This window comes from Osmia lignaria, chromosome 3, assembly GCF_051020975.1.
Source record: "Osmia lignaria lignaria isolate PbOS001 chromosome 3, iyOsmLign1, whole genome shotgun sequence".
Classification (NCBI taxonomy): domain Eukaryota; kingdom Metazoa; phylum Arthropoda; class Insecta; order Hymenoptera; family Megachilidae; genus Osmia; species Osmia lignaria.
In genome coordinates this window covers 5,942,513-5,961,992 of record NC_135034.1, presented here as the reverse complement: position 1 = coordinate 5,961,992, position 19,480 = coordinate 5,942,513, and the positions used below count along the sequence as shown (strand labels likewise).

Genomic DNA, 19,480 nt, shown 5'->3' with positions numbered 1-19,480 from the left:
AGTTTCAAAGCAGAAACTTCTTTTTTTCACCGAGTTCCATGCTGCAGAAAAATGAAAAAGTTACACTCGTGGAGTAGTTACAGTGAAAAAAAGAGCTTTTCTTTTCACGCATCGCCACAGGGTACTCGATTGCTCTCGCAGTGACAAATAAAGTTTCCATTGAAAAGCTGGAAAGGTCGAAATAAATATGAGCAAACGAGCTGGGGAGCTGAACTCTAGAGAAATTAGGACCAACTCTGTCGATGTAATTCATTCTCCTTCCCTGTCTCCCTCTTTCACCAACTGGTTTGCAAATTTCATTTGGTTCAGTGGTGTGCAAGCCGTGGTACGTGCACAGTGTTCCAAACATTCGGCTGTTAACATTATCCAGCCGGGAAACAACGACGGGAATTTGCAAATTATACTGTTTATTTTTGGTTAATGCACAAAGCGTGAATTACATCCACGCTAATGACGAATAGTGCGCCAGATATTAGTGGAAAATGATATTTCCTAAAGTATCACCGTTCGCTAATAATTGATAATCCAGAAAATTGTGAAAATTTGTTGAGAACACACTATTTACATCCAGTAAATATTATTTTTATGTGCTGGTAATAAACTATTAAAATTTTCGACGCACGCAATGAACTGCAAATCAGTGAAAAATTGCAAACAAAATATGCCAACAATATGGATTCGTTTTAATCATGGACAATAACCTTTCGTCATTTATTTTTCAATACGTCGCTCTGTTTCCATTTTCACGGGTGTATTTCAATGGGGTACGAATAAAATTGTGTATTTGTAATTGGAGCTTGCATTAATTCTATTGTTTCGCGTTTGTCAGGGACGAAATATCGGTATCGACGTTATTATGGAATCCCGCCAGTGTAATCCATCTGAAGGGCTATTTGTAAATTCGTACACGTAATCGTAGCTTTTCAAATATGATCAATCCAACGAGCAATAGCGAGTGAAATTAGTAAAACAAATTTTTTGACAGTGAAACATTCCTTTCTTCTTGATTTTTTAAATATTAAGTAGATCGATTCTGTCCTATTGAACAATCAGGTCAAAAAATCGAAAACGAGAAGCAGATTTGGCTCGCAAGTCACCCCAGTTAGCTACCTCTGACGTGTCGTAAATTGAACAAGAAGCAAACAAAGAGTGGTCGTATGGTCGTATTTCCTAAGTTAAATAAGTGCACACATAATCCAGCGGTCTTTTCGATTCCAGTAATGCGGAGTGTACGACCAACATCTTTCACATGCGTACAAAAGATGTTTATTCCGATTTACGAGCTAAGAGTTGTATCATTCGGCAATCCGCTCGTAAATCTTGCGCGTCACGAATCGAAAACAGACCCATCGTTTCGAATAGCAAATTCTTTCCTGTTCGCGTACGGCGCGCGATCAACAATGACAAGATTCCCGATGAATCAACCGTGGAGACAGTTGAAAAGCCGTGGCACGCGAGAAACGTTCCATTGACTGATAACTGATAACAAGCCGACGAAATCGTTGAATGCGACAAATCGTTCGTTTGATCGATCAAAAGGGGAGCAACGCGGAACGGACGCGTTCAAGTATCTGACTCCTCATCCGTCAGCCAGTTCGATTCGATACTTTGCTCGATAATGCAATCGACGCGAGTTACGAAACTGTTGCTCGATCGAGTGTGTACGTAGCCGAGATCGAGGATATCGACTTTCTGACAAATTGCTAGGATCGAGTGATCGTTAGCCCCGTTAACTGATGATGACGACTGATAATCCGAATTCGAAGTGTCCGAAAGTGGAATTTCCCTCCCACGCTCACGAAAGCTAATACCTAGAACAGAATATTCGTCTAAGAGCCTAATTATTCCTTCTGCTATGTTGTCTCGGTTCTATTACGATGACTTTCTAAAGATAGACGTCATTGTTGCTTTTTTTAACTAAAATCTGTCACCCACCCAAGATTCAGAGAACTTCAGATTAGCAATTTCGAAGGAAAACTTAGCTCGCGTAGCGATGGGTTAAATCACCCGGCTATCCGATACTCGCAATTTTCATTTTCAAGTTTTCACAATTTAGTCATATTTCGAGTTTTGAAACAGCCGCTATCTTTCACTTAATTAATTTAAGTTCTGTATTTAATGAATGTGGTAATTAATTTATGTTCTGTGAACATGCGCGTGGACGGGAGATGTTACATTTTATATCTGATAGAATTGAAAATGATTCAAGGTGTTCGCTAACCCGTTACTAGCCAGATGTGTTGCCTCGAGAAAGCAGACCTCGCTCGTCAGCTTTACTCGGCTCTGCTTTTTCCTTCCTTCGCTTTGTGTTTACGCGTTTCTAATTTTACATGGAACCAACGCGTATATCATCGCGGGGGCGTCCGACGGATTTTCCACTGTAAATCATTTATCCCCCTTTGTTCGGTGGCAACTAGTACAATACCGTCAACGTTTCTACTTAATTAAGCGTTTCGGGGAACTTGAATAGGGTATTCTCGTTCGCGCTTGTTCGAAGGTCTCTTAGCTACTATTCCACCGCGAATCAGCGTTGCAAAACGAACCAAGTCGTGACAACTGTAATTCGCAATTCCCAATTCACCCAGTCCCTCTCGTTCATGACTTTCGATGCTTCAATTAATCGTTTCGAATCGTTTTCGATTCTATGCATAATCCCCTTCTGCTGTTTTGTTCGAGTGCGGTATCAAATGGCTAGCGAACTGTTAATTTTCCTCCCTGCTTTATTCGATGCTTTTACGAGCAGAACGTTCCGAGAAATCGTTAATATACTCATTTGATTTTTTAATGTAATTGCAAATAAGTCTACGCAGCGATGAGTAATTATCGCAATGATGGGTAATTAAGGCTGGCAAGTACATCGGCCGTATGGTCGGTACTTTCTGACGAATCAGAGGTTGGTGGGGTGACTGTTAGGAGGGGCACCCTGACGCTGTCGGAGAAGGTAGTTCTGCAGCTGGTGGCGGCCGATTGGGGTTTGCAAATACCAGGAACATGCAGCGTGCACCGTGCATCGGCGAATATTCGGCAGTTGCGCGACGAGCGTCCATCGAAGCGGTCGCGAGATGCGCTTCCCGTTCGAAGCTCGCGATTACTATCATTCCGTGGTTTCCGCGACACCGATCAAGAGAACAAACGTGTCTATCAACACCTTTCTTTTTGATAAGAGGTTTGAATACAAATGAGTCGAGAGAAAGAAATTCAAAAGAGCTAATGGAGTGCGCGTGGTGGATAAAAGAAACTTCTTTACTAGAAACTTCATTAGGTTGATGAAATTAAATTGGCTTACCATGACCCCGGTTAAAGTTAACTCGATAAAGAGGAAAAAGGAGAAATGTAAACGTGTGTGTGCAGGCGTATGCGTGTTAGTATCCCTGAAAAGATAAAATAGAATCGTGAGGAAGGGGTTTAAAAGAGCTGATGCGGCGTGTGTTTATTTCATCGGAACGGTGAGATTAAATTGTCCTAAATGTAACGCTACATTAAATTAAAAGATTCTAAAGAAAAAATTGAATTCTCCAGGAAGTAGATTCGCAAACATGGTTTGTTGAGTATCCTTGAAGCGAGTATGAGAATTTAATGCATTTCGCAACGTCGTTTGGACCGTGTACTCTATTTCTTGCAAGCAATATGCTCCATTTAATTTTCCGTAATATTAAAATGTGAGCCCGCGAGAAATCGTACTACCGGAGAATCGATAATAATGGTCAAGTAAGGTCTTCTACGGTATTAAAATCTGGCTTTTCGATTCCGAGGTACAAACGTGTTTAAAATGGGGCACGATATCTTGCAATTTAAAATCAAATTTAGCCGTTAAATCACTCGTCGAGTCAGCAAAAAGCCAGACCTCGTAGGAAAAAGCCGTGAATGTAATCGACAAATATAGCATCTGGCAACAGTTGCGGTAAGCTGAGCATGTCTTCCTCATTCGTTGAGTGTAATTTTTGAAACGGTCGCTTCAAACGATGTACCTCTAATAAGATAACTGTCTGCTGAAACTTTCGATTAATTTAATTCACCGGTCAGTTCATTAGAAAATGTTCCTCTGTAGCGCGTACCCTCTTTGCTGGAAGTTTCAGGAACGCCAATCTCGTCTACACCAACTTTTACAAGAACAGACGTTCTTCCGTTCCCTTCAAGTATTCGCGAAACCTTGGATCGCGTCGCGTCTTGTCGGTTCAACGAGTTATTCAACAAGGTCGTTTGTAATCTTATCAGGCCGAGTCTGCAGCAAAAGTGCAGCTGTTCTGTTGAATTTCATACCTCTTCTTCGAAGCAACGGGTAGCTGTTCGATACACGAAACACCCAAAGTCGTCCCTGATAGAATCGACCTTGCGTTCTCCTGATTCGCTTCTTCCTTTTACTACCTCGTACAGATTCCGCAGTGTTATAAAAAATTCACTTGTCCTAGCTCGACTTTCCACCCTTTGAACCAGACACGCGTCACTCGAGATTTGACTTTACTTTCATCGAGGAAGACTCGCTAATATCCTGTTGCTTTTCTAAACTCAGCGGTTTTGTATTATTCTGGCGGATTCGCAGTTTTCATAATCATCCTTTGCAACTATTTATATGGAACTGTTATTGGAAGATAGCGGTAACGATCCTGCAATATTTCCGACATATATACCAATAAAAATTGTACGCGTACATTGTGCGTACATCGTACGTAGCAGCGGAGCCAAAAATCCAGCACATTTGTCTCGCGAGCGTTCCCCGTAATATCCGCGATATGGCAGCTTTGTAGGAAGTAAGAAAACATTGAAATCAACCGCGTGTAGCGCCGCGTACGCGAATCGATACGTGTATATTCGTTTCAACAGCTATTCTACAGACCCTTTCACAGATGACAATAACGATAACGACGAAGGGGGTTAAATCGCATGCGGAATCGTCTAATATAAACCGTTGCTCGGCGCCCGGGTTCGGCCTCCACGTGGCCGTTTCGAGGGAAACGCGCGACGCGAGAGTGCAACAAACTGCATGGATTGCAGTCGGAGTGACGTTTTCCACGTCCCTGGAAGCCGGAGCTGATTCCTCCCACCGTCGACTCGTTTAATCGCTCGCTCGCCTCCTGTTCGTCGGACTTGCCTCGGTTCCTTAGCGTCTGCGCGTCTCCTCGGCTCCACGGCTCGTCTCCATCGCCCACTCACCACCACGCGAAATCCCCACGAGATCGCGAATTTAAAACTCTACAGTAGCCGCAGTGTCGAATGTGCGAGCAACCATGCGAGGAACCCGACGACGCGCGGACGTGAACCGTGTTCCAACAAAAACCCTTTCTCTCGACTCCTTTTCTTCAACCACCGTCCGTGCTCTTTCGCTCAAGTGTGAACTTTACTAGTTTCTCTCTCCACAGTGTGCTTAACCAGAGGAAGAGGAGAAACACAATGTGCTTCCAGTTAAGCGTACTTTCTTTGTTCCTCTCTGAAAAAATTATCACACCGTGAAGTGCCTTATCATGAATACGCGAAACTTTTACAGACCCCGTAACGAAGCGTCTCTTAATTAACCATTAATTGGGGCGGCAATCGAAATACGGTACCTCTGTTTCCTGCATCGTGGGAATATGATCGAGGTATACTCGTCCCTCGCGCAATCCTCCAAGAGGAATAAACACGAGAGTATCGGGAAAGTTTACAGCAAACTTCACCGATTGCCAGCAGCAGAGGAAGAGGATCGACCTGTAACAGTAGTTTCAACGCACGGTTCCACGCACGACCGTTTCTTCTCTACTTCGAAGAGCAAACTTTCTCTGCTTTTTACCTGTCCGTTTTAACGCGTAACTTAAAGGCTCCGGAAGAAAGGCAACTGTACTCGGCCGAAGATTCCATTAATCTTTTTATTTCGTTCGATATTCGCGGTCGTTAGAGACCACGGGATCGAGCGGTTCATAGCTTGTTACGGACACCTCGGGGACACGATCGAGCTGTTGGTTCCCCAACAATCGCGCCGGTGGTTCGGGAAACTTGGCAACAAACTTTTACCTTTTCTTTGCACTCGTCGTCTATCGCGAGGATCACGGAGAAAAGTTGGTGCACGATCGTCTTTGAAGAGGAACGCGAGGCTAACGGCAAACAGCAGATGAGTATCTCTTTGACTGATCGAGTAGTGTTTTTTGCACAGGAGAAAATATGTTTGTCGTACATCAGGGGCAATGGGGTAGAGCGGTCAGACCGTAAGAGTTACGAATAGAACGGAACTGAAACCGCGAGAAAGTTTATGCGCGTATCCTGAAAAGGAAACATGGGGGACGATAGAGAAAAAACGGCCCGTAGTATATAGTCTGATTGGCACGAAGCCGACAAATATCGTCTCGAGAGTGTTGAGTACAGCACCGATGTGGCGTCTATCAGCTTTTCACCACGAAAAGCATCGATCAACGGCCCGTAAATGTCGAAAACGGTAGCACGGATGCCAGCTCGATGCCTCATTTTTGTTGCTTTATCAATCTCTTTCGAAATCTTTTCTATCAATCTTTTTCTACGCTTGCACGTGGTCCCGTTTCGCGTACATGTGTGCGGTTTCTTGTTACACACGATCGCGTACACCTGGTTTTCATTCAACCATCATCTTTCCTCCTGTATCCTCGTGATTGGATTACAGTATCGTCTCTCTAAGTGGCGTATCCTCCTGTTTTTTCATTTCTGTAGAAATAGCAACGACGGTATCCTAGCTTTTTGGATAGTTCGGGTTATGTTTCAGAGTTGGTTTATCTCCATACGATATGCATACATACGTATAAATTACGTAATATACATACATTACGTTTTATGTTATACTCAATTCTCGTGTAGTAAAGATTTTCCATTAAATTCAACCGGGATTTCTGAGTACATATTGAACCAGTTCTTACCCTTAGCGAATAGAATAACAGCTTAAAGTTTCGAAGCAAGTTCCTCATCCGACAAGGAAAATTCCTCGAATATTATACTGGTATTTATCTAAATGAGAAGATGTTATGCACCGATAGATCCACTCGCGTGAATCTTTAATTAGGCACTAGAGGCACTTAATGGTAAAGTTTCGACAACCCTTATCAATTGCTGCATAAGCATCCCTTTCGTGCGAATGATCGTGGCACGGTTAATAAACCTTCGCTACATCCTCGAAGTAGTTAAAAGTACCTCTGCACTCCATCAGGAATTTGCACTGTCTCCTTCCTAATGAAGACCTCAACTTTTCGCGCGAAGAATTATTCACAATGTCGTTTCGTTCGATGAAATGCAAAGCAGGATGGAAAATTTTACTGTCAGAGACTGCGAACCAGTTGAAAGTTATCCACGGGACAATCTATACAACCTGATAATCCATTCGTAAATCATACTCGCCGACGATTCATCCGGGAGATGATATTTCAGGTACGCTTGAATAAGACGCGTTCCTTGGCGTGAATACTCTCATTTATTTCAATCGTTTTAACGGTTAACGCTTTGATGCGTTGAAGATAAGTTTCCATCTACCTTCGGGCTTTCTCGCAAACTCGTTCGCGATGTGATTATAACGCCAGGACTATTATTTGAATTTCATAATGCAACCTTAATTCGTTTAATGGGAAGAAACATTTTCAGCGTCGCGAGAATCATTAATTACGTTCTTATAATAACCCTGCCGTTAGCCGACAAAGAGGACATCCCAGATATCCTGCGCTCTTTTTTATAATGCGCTTATCGTTAGCAATGCATTACCTTCTTGAATCGGTGCCATTTACAGAGGTACAATACTGTAACTAATTACCTCCACGTTTTCCTGCTTTTCTAGCCGTTTTCCTTTGCGCACTGGCTTCTCGTCTTTTATACCAACTGGAAGAATATAATTGTTTCTTTGGTCGTCGCTATCCTCGAATCATTCTCCTCTGCTGTTCACCGACCTGTTCGGTTTTTCTTTTAAGCCATACATCGCTGACGAAAGAGGTTGGCTTTTCGGCTTTTTACGTATCTCTTCTTTTTTTTTTTTTTTTCTTTTGCCACAGTAGACGACAAAATTCCTGTCCATGAAACACAAACGACGCGTCATTCTCCTTTTTCATTCGCGCAGGATGCGTCAGTTCAGCTCCGGATCCTGTCGCCAGGACGTCGCCGCTGTTGGCCTGAGCAAAGGTAATGCTGACGCTTCTTCATCGATTTTTCAATGCAACTGCGAAAAAAAAGATGCAGAAAGAGCGAAGGCTCGCTATTTTATTATCTTTGTAGTCGAACAGTTTTCCTTTAGGATAATTGCGAAAACTTGTTGACACGTAAGTACACTAGTGGAATTAATTCTGGACGCTTAAATTTTTTACTGTATAAATTATTTAATATTTTATATTTTAATCATTGTTTTATAATTTTAGGGCGTCGCTTATATAAAAAAATCAGTGAAAAGAGCATTTACAGCCATGATTTTAATATGCAATATTAAAATAATTACAATTTCAGCACATCAAAGGAGGTAAAAAAAAATTAATATTTCGTTGGATATCCTTTCATCCTGTAATCGGCTATTTCGCATCATGCGACGTTTCGTGCTGCCAGACGCAAAAACAAAAATAACAACACAATTTAGATTTTTTTAAATTAAAATTTTAAAACATTTACAAACCAAATCAATTTAGCATAGCAGAATATACGTTTTCTGCACAAATATGAAATAAAGAATATTTTTATTCAAAGTGTCCAGAATTAATTCCGCTGATGGCCGGGTCAATCGTACCTCAGACGTACGATGCAATCGGGCTGTTTGATATTTGGTTCGAAACAGTTTACGTGTTTGTTTGGAAAATTTCTGCAAACTTTCGGGTGGCTGATTCATCGAGGTGGAAAGTGATTTACGGGTTTACTTTGAGAATTCCTTGAAACTTTGATCAAATCACAGTCGAAATATTTAGTATTTGATTGGAAACAGTTTACGTAGATGTTTGCTTCGAAAATTTCTTCGAAACTTTTGTCGAATTCGAAGCAAACAAAGAAGCTTTACAAGTCGAGATGATCGCGGAGGTGACAAAGTCGCTGGGATAAGACCTGGAGCGATTGTGATTCCGTTAGGGCCACTGACTCTTTTTCTCTCTCTCCTCTCTCTACCTCTGTATGTTTGCCGTGCCGCTGGTTTACCATGACGAGAACATAATTGCTCTTCAACGAAACGAACCTCGCCTTTCCCCGCAGTTTACCGACTAATTGTAAGGCGAATTTCTCGGTTCGTTAACACTTTTCGTGAATCATCTACAAAGTACTCACAGGCGTCTCTCTTTTTATACCCCTTTACGCACGATCTTGGTGGCAGAATTCCAGCAGACAATCACAAAAGAGAAACTGAACGAGTGTTATTTGCCGGGAGGAAATAATCTTGGAAGAATTGGCAGAAACTTGGTAAAGAGGAAAAAAGTAAGAAGATGCTGGATTAACGAGAGAAATCGAGTGGTAATGATAGACTGAGTGAAAGAAAAGCGAGCTGTAAGGGTAGTTGAACGAAGTTTAACCCAGGGGTGTCGATGAAGAGGCTGGTGAGAAAGCTGAATAAGAAAAGTAAATATCTGCCAGAGGGGATATAAAAGCGAAGGAAAGGCGAGGAAAGCTGACGGGATATGGTTTTAAATCGTAGTCGAAAAATGCCAATATTTTCTCCTCTATTCGCAATAACAGTTTATCGTTATTTTATTTTCAACAATTTTACGATGTAGCTGATAACTCTATGGAGAAATAACGATCGCAATTCGAGCGCGTTCCGTTGGTCTTTTTTGGAAAAAAATAACAAAAAATAACATCGATACCCATCGACATGCGAGGAACATACCCCTTCGCAAATATTCGTGAAATTTCCACCGGGGTTCTCGTTTCCGGCCTCGGACGGTTTTAATTTACTCTTCTGTTTATTTCCCGTTTCCCCATCCGATACGTTGCCACCTTCTGTATTTCAAATTCCCCGTGCCTGTGTACCTGTTTTCGAATCCCGTGATTTATTTCAATGAAAGGTTGCCACCGTCAACCGTTATTCGTTTGAACGTTACATATCGAGAGTTATTAATTAATAACGTCGGCAGATGATGGGAAAATTCCCCGTGATGATCGAACATTATTGATTTCTCATGTTCCCTGGTAGCTGCGGTAATTGATAGATCGTGCTGGAAATGTTGCCTCGAACCAGCTATTGCCTGATAACATTAGCGCGATGAATTGCATGACCTGCGTACACAGCTATTAACCGAATTTTCCGCCTTCTTTCGCGAAAACAACTCCATTTTCATACATTAAATTTCTCTAAACGTTCCGGGATGATAGGAATTACAATAATAAAGAGCTGTTTGCTGCGAAAGAACTAACTTTTATGGAATATTTAAATTATCCCAGGAAACGAGCAGTGCAATCGACGTTGAAACATATTTCTCAGAATCTGAATTTTACCCGAATAATTCCTCCTGTTTGCCTCGCGAGACGTAAAACTAATTTTCCCGTCGACAGAGTCGTTATTCCGTTCCCTGCAGCCCACGATCGCCGGTAATTAAATTATAATTAACGCGGACGGTCGGTGAACATAATTGCAAAATTTCGAGATGATTGATATTTTTATGCAGCCGGACGACTCGCGGAAGTACGTCGGGCGACCATCAGGACTGACGTCCGCATCAATTTCCGGGACTTGTAACAATCAAGCTATTATGAGGATTATTTTGAAATTACATTTCACCTGTCGCCTCATTATAAACCGTAATATCAGTTTCCATAATTGATTGCGATTAATTTTGCACGATGCAAACGCAACGCGAAGGGTTCGATACGGAAACACCCTAAAAGTTTTTATAATCTCGGATGCAAAACAATATTTCTCGATTACATTTATCGGAACAATTATTACGCTAATGAGGGAAGTTTTCGTGTTTACTCGCGCGATTCATCGATTCGTTAGGTTATTAAAAGTTACAAACATAGAATTTTGCGGTTCGTTCAACCTCGATGAAACCAGCTGCAATACGCTACGTTTACACCTGGATAATTTAGTCGAAAGTCAAAGTTGTTAAAAAATATTTGAATAAAGTATGAATATTAACGAAAGTTGGCTCGATCGTTAATGTTGTAACGTAGTCGTTGGACGTTGCAACAGGGATGAAAAGAGGGGATGACGCATCGGGTCACCCTCTCTGGTCGTGTTTTACTGTTAAATGAACTATGACTGAAATGCAGTCTCTGTTTAGACGTCGTTTCGCTGCTGATGGGCTTGGTCAGGTTTCGTCTGCCGGAAATACGGTGGATACCTACTCGGAAACTCGAGGTGTGTTAGACGTGAAATATGAAGAGTTTTACCCTGATATATTCTACTCACTTAGTCCAGCAAAGCGAAGGAGCTTACTAGTAGACCAAAACGAAATATCCCTTATTCCTTCTTGCTTCCTTTCCGGAATCTATGTTGGCGATGTAGCGTAACCATTTCACCGCATGGTTAAAATGGTTAGTAAAACGGCCTAAAACCACCTGCGGTTGCGGAACAGGCCGCTTTATATACCAGCTTTGTTACTGCCAGCTGCCATAGTAATATGTGTTTTCCCTTAGCTGCGTTATCGACAGATATATTTTATCGATGAATTCCGACAATCCCTCGACACCTTCCTGTGAAAATCGAGGATCGTACGTTAAATTGTCAGGCGGAGAGAAGGAAGAGTGAATTTTTACCGAGGTTTCCTTCTATCTCATCCCTTGAGTCTAAGTGAGTTTAATCGATTGACAGACTGCGGTTGCGCACGAAAAATTTATAAAGCATCTTTACCCGGGCACTTCGTTATGCACATCTTCCTTAGGTACGCGATGCCTTCGATTCTTTCCAGTTTCTGCGGCTATGAAATATCTAGGAATTATTAATAAAAGAATGAAACTTTAAAATGAAAAATGAATAAAATTAAAGATTCTCGGATGAAATCGGTTAGGAAACTCGTAACCATCGGAAATAAAAGGGAAGGGCGGAGGAAGTAGCGTGAGAGGGTTGGTCATTTCGCGATTCGCGACACCTGGAACACGTAGATTGTCGCACAAACAACGGTCCACCGTGGAGGATCGATCGGGCCAGCGGAAAAGGAAACGTCAAACGCAGCAGGTGACTCACTCGGTGACTCATGCATAATTTATTTCGACTTTGTTATAGCGATCGCGTGTAGAAAATGCACCGCTCTCCGTAACTGTCGCAAAGGTTGCGCTATGCTAATTCGCAGCTAAAAATTGCAAATGCATTCCACCTGAATCGAAATAACGCACCTGCTATTAGATATCTGGTCAATTTTCGAATCGTTGCTTTACCATTTCGTTATAAAATAAAAATAGTAAAAAAAGAAAAGGCAAAGACGAGGATAAGGATAATGTGAATGAACATTTGTTCGCAGTTTCGACGAGACGTCGATGGAAAGCTGCCCGTTGTCAGCGATCAGCGATGTTAGAGGGAACGATTCGTCGAAGGAGGTGCAGAACGAGGTGGAGGTGACATCCCTGGAGGAGGCGAAATCGGTGATAGCCGCGTTAAGAGCGAGGCAAAGGGCACAGGCGCATCAGATGCTCGCTTGGCGGAGGACCCTGAAATTGCAGGTAAACTTGTCGGTATCTTAAAAGGGGGAAGAGGCTTTCGCAATTACCAGACGACCGGTTCTTCATTGGCGTCTTGTCTGCTCGTTGGTTAAAGCCATTATCTGGTAAAACTTTGAAGAGGAATCGGTACCCGCTTCCGGGCTCGGCTAGACGTCTCGTGACGGCCCGCTATTTCCCTCCCGACGTTGCGTGACTAGGAACAGTCCATTCGATCGCGTTCGCGAAAAAACCCTCTTGAAAATTCAACCACCGTCTGTGAATAATCGACGATCGGATAGATAGTAAATGATAGATTACTTGGAATATTAAGAAGAAAAAGGGTTGCAGATATTTATAGAGTGGGAGTAGCAAGAAAATTTTCCCATCTCCCACGTATCTATTTACGTTCCTACTTGCACTTCAACTTTGCGACCTGGAATATACGAAAACGACGAATACGCGAGTCCCAACTGTTCCTGGTAGACGGGCGAAACGCTAACGAGTTTCGTGGCTGATGGCGAACTACCAGCAACTTTTCCTTTAAACCTCGCGCAAGTAGCTGAAGTTGCTGAAAGTTAATTTCACCGGTATTCGCCAACTTTACTATTCCTCCATCAGACGTATGTTAAGATAGGGTACTTTGTAATTGGTTAAAAATAATGTAAAGCAGCTAAATCTCCTTGTGCTTCGTCCATATCAATCCGTGACGTTATTAGCAGCTGACACGCAACTGCTATGCACGAAGAATAACGAAGAAATTGGTATAGTCGATAAATTGCAGGGGAAACGTTCAATTACCATATAACGACATTGTTTTTCGTGTTGATTCAGTCCATTAATTATGGAATCCACATTAGCGAAATATAGAGGAACGTTGCGATAATTAGGCCGCAGATGGCATCGATAAACAGGATGCAATATTGGTACAACTGCACCTCCGGCTGCAACTGTGATGCACTTTGGTCGTAATTAGGAAACCTCGAGGATAGGATATGCGTAAACCGCATTAGGGCATCGTGTTATTAAATGTGTTTGCCTTTCGCTATAGTAAGGTTTCAAGTATCGATCAAGTACCTTGCAATTACCTTGTTTCACGCTTATCGAACGTTTAAGACCGTGTCTCGAACGATCTCCGAGTATTCATGGTCCAAGGAGGTTAATCCGAAATTCTGTACAGATTAACAGATGCATAATTCGTTGCACGCGCTGAGTGGATAATTCGATTATTCCAGGAAGACTTGGTGGCTCGGTTGACGAGAGAGAAGGCCGAGCAACTGCGAACATTGTCCTCGCAGTTGCTGCTATTCGAATCGAGGCTTTGTCGGAAGCAGAAGGAGATCGAGGCTAGCCTGGCTCAACGAGAATCCATTATTCTCCGACAACAGAGGGTGATTCGGCAACTGCAAAGCAGATTGGCGGAAAGAAGCGCCGGGACGCGGGATTCGCCACCCTGCGACGCTCTCGACAGATTGGACAGTCTGGGTGATAGCGACAGCGCCGTGGTCCTCGAGGAGGCTGCCGATGACCTCGCACCGCCAAGGTACCGATCGGAAACCTCATCTTTTCCCTCCGGGAAATTAACTGTTTACCGAATCCGAAACTGTAACCCTTTTAATATTGACTTTCAGATTTCGTTCGAACATCACCGACGTGACGGTGATTCGTTCGGTGTCGGACGCTGTTGAACCGTCGAGTAAATACTCGTCGATGCGGCGGTGCAATGGATTCCTCAGGAGACCGGAAATCCTCGAGACCGTTTACTCGGTCGAAGAGGACGCCGACAGTGAAAACAATCAGGACCCGTCCGAGTCCACGGAAAACTCTGAATGCGAGGAACGACGGACAAAGAACTTGGGGAATGGAAAGGGCAGGCTTCAGGATCTCTACGGGAGCTTCGAGAGGCTCGCTCAAGAAGCTGATTCCCCGCCGAGCGAGAGACCGAGGGACGAAAGCCAACAAGCACAGGTGAAGAGAATTATTTTTATTCTCAGTAAATATATTTCTTAATCGATGAAACTTTCATCGAATTGCAAATGTTCGTTTACGATCGTTCTCAGGTAACGTACAACAGGGTAATGAGCAATCACAGATCAGTAACGAAGCCAAAAGACGTGAAATACAAGAGGATAAACAAGGCGAAGTCGAAGAGTCTGGAAGAGTTGAGAGGTCGGTTGAGAAACTGGGTTGAGAAAGGTAATAAAATCGCTATATCGTTGGATCAGTCGTACGCCTGAACCTGTATCTTCTGAAAGTATAGAGAGAATCGTTTAAAGCCACGATTGTTCATCGACGCAACGTCTTTGCGATCACCAGAGGTAATTATGGAACTTATTCCGAGGCGTGATCGCCGCCCTGGTATAATTCATTGAAATTCTCATCGCTCCATGTGATATTTACTGTAGTGTCTCGAGAATTAATTAGAAAAACATTCCGCACTGTGGAATATGTTGCGCGTGAACGATTTTCAACGTTGTTTGTGATATATGTATACAGGATAACGAAGAAAAAGGGTTCAGAACTTACAGGGTACTCGCTAAACCGAGTGAAAAATGTTTAGCGAGCTCGTTCTTCTCGTTCTTCTCCTCTCTTCTTTTCCTTTCTATCCTGTAATCAAAAACATTTGATAAGTATAAAAGAAAAAATCAACAAATTTTCTGCATATGATTTCTATGAAAGAAACCAAAGAATTGTACCAAAAGAAAGATTAGCAATTTGTGCTCAAAGTGTCAACCTAGTTGACTTTCAGAGATTTCCAGTTATTTCCTCTATGAATAATAATTTTTATTGATTTTCTATGTACCCGTCATCAAGATTTTTCACTCCAAATGACGAGTACTATCTGTGAGTACAAAACCCTTTTCTTTCAAGCACCCTGTGTAATGATTTTACAGTAATAAGACCAGGTTATTCTAGTGATAATTACTGTCACGTTCGAAACGATAAGTGATTTTTGCGAGATTTTCTTCTTTTCTTCTCCGTATAAAATCCGCGTAATCGAGTGTACTTTTCTCTTTGCATTCGCTCCTCTCTAAAAATCACGTTTCACGACGTTAGGATATGTACTGCGATAACATTGTGCCCGTCAAATCGATTCCTTTTCCGTCAATTAAGACCACAATTGGTTGTTCGACCCAAAGCTTCAATCAGAAAGACGATACGTAGGTACGTTCACTGTGTTTTTAAAAAGGGCAGACCAGATATCTACGCAATCGTACAGACCTGAGCTCAAGTTTTTACCGCTATCTGTCGCGTCGTTTTTTCTCCGCGTATACACTTTGTCTACACTGCGAGAAATATTAAGCGATTAACGTTTCCGATGCATCAAATGCGAGACTTAATTAACGTTTCACGTGGGATACAATTCTTTCCTCTAATGGTCGCGTCTGAACGTTGAAGATACGTGCCACTCTTCGCTTTTCTATAAGATTTCCTGTTCAGCTCACCGAATCGCTCGCCCGACTGATCGAACCAATTAACGCTCTTTGTTAATTAAGAAAATCATCACTGATAATGTACCTTTCTAAGTAATCCGTGTTAGGGTCCTCGTCAGAGGATATAATTAATTCGGCAGTATTGCGAATCGATTGCTTCAATCAGTCGAGCGATCAAATTTTTTTATTATAAGATTGAAAGTTTTCTAAACTCTAATTAATTTCGGATAATCAGTATCTATAAACATGTGATGCATTTACAGACTCGTATACAGCACGATTAAAATTGCTCGTTAAGACACGAAAGTCACACTCTGTAGCATAATATTTTTCGATCGTTCTTTACGCCAAAATCGGTAACGCGAACTAGAACGGCATTTTTTAATTTATTAATCGATAAAGACAACAAGGCGATATAATTATTACGCCTTGCTCTTTATAAAAGTGAGAAAGAACTTAGAGAGAGAAATCCTTGAGGGTACCTGTCTTAAATTTAAAGCTACGTAGAGGAGTTTCTGTTCGAAATAGATTTTCTATTTTCTAAACGTGTCTTCGAAAAAGATATAAAGGTAACAATCGACAATCCCTACTTCCGAAGAGAAATACATATATATATACATATACCGTTAGAAAAAAAGTCTACAGATAATTGATTTTTTTTTTCTTTTTGTAAATAAAAAACGATAAGATACGTATGTAATATTTTATTGCTAAGATTCCTCGGAATTCTACAAGGTTATCATGTAGATACTCGCGTCCCGCGAAAATTTAATCAATTTTAACGATATAGAAACGAGTTTTATGTTCCTGTAGGCTGTATAACAGACAGCCATCGACAGATCTCGTGCATAATATACTGCGCGCTTATAAATATATTATATATATATATATCTAATACGTATATAAATAAAACGCATATAAATATATAAATACATATAAAATGTATATGAAATACGATATAAAATGTATTTGAGTCTACTACCGGATGACGGATAGGGAATGAGAACGCGTTCAAGTATACACGTGGACAAATGCTGCAAACGGTACACGAGAAAGAGATTGCTATTTTAATTCCCGTAAACGATGTAACGTGTATACCGTCGCTTTTTTAGAAAATTAGTAGACTGCTACCAATATTAATAATTAACGCATTATTATTTCAATTAATTATTATTAAACCTCAAATAAATCGAAGTATTACATGAGTTATTATTCTCCCTTTTCACTGACAACAAACCTACATACATATGTAATCTCTCCTGAGGGTGCCTAGGAGCTCTAAAACCATGGCCCGTAGAAAACAAAGGCATGACCAGTGTTTTTATAACTTTAGCCACTGCTACGATATTCCTTTTATGGAATTATAATAAGAAAAATCATAACTATTCATGACGCCTTTAAAGGGATTTATATTGATAAATTAAATATAAAACTTCGTTTACAATTAATTTTGAATGTAACAGTATTAATATCATCTGGGGTGTTAGGGACCCCGATGCACCGGTGACTGCATACCGACTTGATATCATTTGGGGTGTTAGGGACCCCGATGCACCGGTGACTGCATACCGACTTCATATCATCTGGGGTGTTAGGGACCCCGATGCACCGGTGACTGCATACCGACTTGATATCATCTGGGGTGTTAGGGACCCCGATGCACCGGTGACTGCATACCGACTTGATATCATCTGGGGTGTTAGGGACCCCTATGCACCGGTGACTACATACCGACTTGATATCATCTGGGGTGTTAGGGACCCCGATGCACCGGTGCCTCTGCATACCGACTTAATATCATCTGGGGTGTCAGGGACCCCGATGCACCGGTGACTCTGCATACCGACATTATGGCTCCGGGGTGTCAGGGACCCCTTGAGAATAGAGGCATGTCCAGTCTTGATGACCATACCGGCAACGGTGGTGCTAGCGCCATCTATCCGGAACTCGCGGAAACTATTTGCCGACTAGTTTCCACAGATTTCCGATAGGTGGGGCTAGTGTTCTTTTTTCCGGAAAATTGATTGGTAAGTTGTCGAGTAGTTTGAGCCGTTTGTGTATAGATGGCGTTGAGATATTCACCCCCGCAGGTCAGAGTACACTTGGGGTGTCTGGGAACCCCTAAAATCATGACACCTCGAAAATAAAGGCATGCGTTTTGTATCTATAGTCTGATATAGGTTAAAAGAAAAATAATTTTAACATGTCGTTCTTAATAAATCAAGTACGAAGTTATTTAAACGATGCAAGGTCATTTTACAAAGCGTTAAATGGTGTATTTATCATTTATAAACCTCCTGATCGGTACTTCAAACAAATAAGAGATACAATCGTTGAAAAGTTATGCAGAGGTTATGACAGTTCTTTATTTGTTACAAAATACTTTATTGATAAATGTAATTATATGATCTATTGCTTTTAGATCTTAATTGTATGCCCGGACGACCAATGATGAAACATGTAGCAATAGAAGGTGAAACAAATAAGGATATGCGAGTTATTGTTCGAAATAGTTATGCAGATCATCCACTAGTTGTAGGACCTCGTTATCATATAAATGACTTTAGAATAGCAGCTACAAAAATTATGAAACCAGACGTGTCTGGTGTTATAGTATGCGGAATTAATAGTGGTAACGGACTGATAAATAGAATGAAACAAACCAAATACCCAAGATTTTATAAGGTAAAGGGAGTGCTTGGTCAAGCAACAGACAGTTTGTTTCATACTGGAAGGATAGTTGAAAAATCCACCTATAAACACGTAAAACGTGGTCATCTGGACAAAATTTGCCGTTCAATGCAATCTTCTCATCAAAGAAAAATGTTTGAGTATGTATTGAAGTATAAAAATGTATTGAGTAACATATAAATATGACTTATATTGTACCATATATTTAAAGATTATGTGGAGTAGACATGGAAAGTCAAGCTGCATATGAGTTAGCAATCAAAGGTCCACTCAGACCTACAGATCCTAATGTTCCTATGGTATATACAATTAAATGTGTATACTTCTTACCTCCAGATTTTACATTAGGTAAACATATTTAATTATGCAAAAATTTAAATTAATGAAAAATTATATAGAAAAATTTGTTTTTCATAGAAATTGTGTGTATAAACGAAGATGATATATATTTAAAAACCATAATTCATGAAGTGGGAATGAGACTTCACGCTACTGCTACTTGTACCCAAATAAGTTGTGTTCAAGATGGCATATTTAGTTTAAAAAATGCATTATTACCAAAACATTGGACTTTGAAAGATATTGTGGTAAATATTCAAATATGTCACAGGCTCATTCAGGAAAATGAACAATTGTTAAGCCCGGAAAGTGCGACACTAATAGAATTCCCTAGATACAACAGAAATACCTACTGAAGAACGATCTACAGCATAATAGATATATTTATTTTTTATATTATAATGCTATTTATTTAGACATAGTTACTAACTTGATGTATTATATCTGTTACTGTATAATATTCAATACAAAAGCCTAGGTGAGATTTTTTATTTTTATAA

At 41.1% G+C, this 19,480-nt stretch overlaps 2 protein-coding genes across 11 annotated transcripts in view; both read left to right on the top strand.

The window, feature by feature from the left end:
* Positions 1-15,208, top strand: part of LOC117605278 (uncharacterized) — a 45,305-nt gene extending 30,097 nt beyond the window's left edge. The window contains exons 1-7 of one of the 10 annotated variants that reach the window (XM_076693186.1): positions 3,016-3,166; positions 5,358-5,399; positions 5,483-8,097; positions 12,342-12,540; positions 13,752-14,059; positions 14,148-14,484; positions 14,577-15,208. In XM_076693186.1, coding sequence (XP_076549301.1) covers positions 12,358-12,540; positions 13,752-14,059; positions 14,148-14,484; positions 14,577-14,753 — 1,005 coding nt within the window. In that variant the 5' untranslated portion in view covers positions 3,016-3,166; positions 5,358-5,399; positions 5,483-8,097; positions 12,342-12,357 and the 3' untranslated portion in view covers positions 14,754-15,208. The other 9 variants (XM_076693187.1, XM_076693184.1, XM_076693185.1 and 6 more) reach the window with 9 other exon arrangements.
* Positions 15,209-18,087: 2,879 nt separating this feature from the next.
* LOC117605287 (pseudouridylate synthase TRUB2, mitochondrial) lies at positions 18,088-19,336 on the top strand. Its single transcript, XM_034326419.2, has 4 exons — positions 18,088-18,301; positions 18,373-18,781; positions 18,853-18,989; positions 19,059-19,336. The coding sequence occupies exons 1-4, from the start codon at positions 18,154-18,156 to the stop codon at positions 19,334-19,336; spliced, it is 972 nt and encodes a 323-aa protein (XP_034182310.2). The 5' UTR covers positions 18,088-18,153.
* Positions 19,337-19,480: the final 144 nt, after the last annotated feature.

Bases quoted from the DNA above. Each gene is read 5' to 3' on its own strand.
- LOC117605287 (XM_034326419.2), top strand. From the start codon at position 18,154: ATGTCGTTCTTAATAAATCAAGTACGAAGTTATTTAAACGATGCAAGG. The intron at 18,782-18,852 runs GTATGTATTGAA...ATATATTTAAAG, and splicing joins CATCAAAGAAAAATGTTTGA to ATTATGTGGAGTAGACATGG. The intron at 18,990-19,058 runs GTAAACATATTT...TGTTTTTCATAG, and splicing joins ACCTCCAGATTTTACATTAG to AAATTGTGTGTATAAACGAA.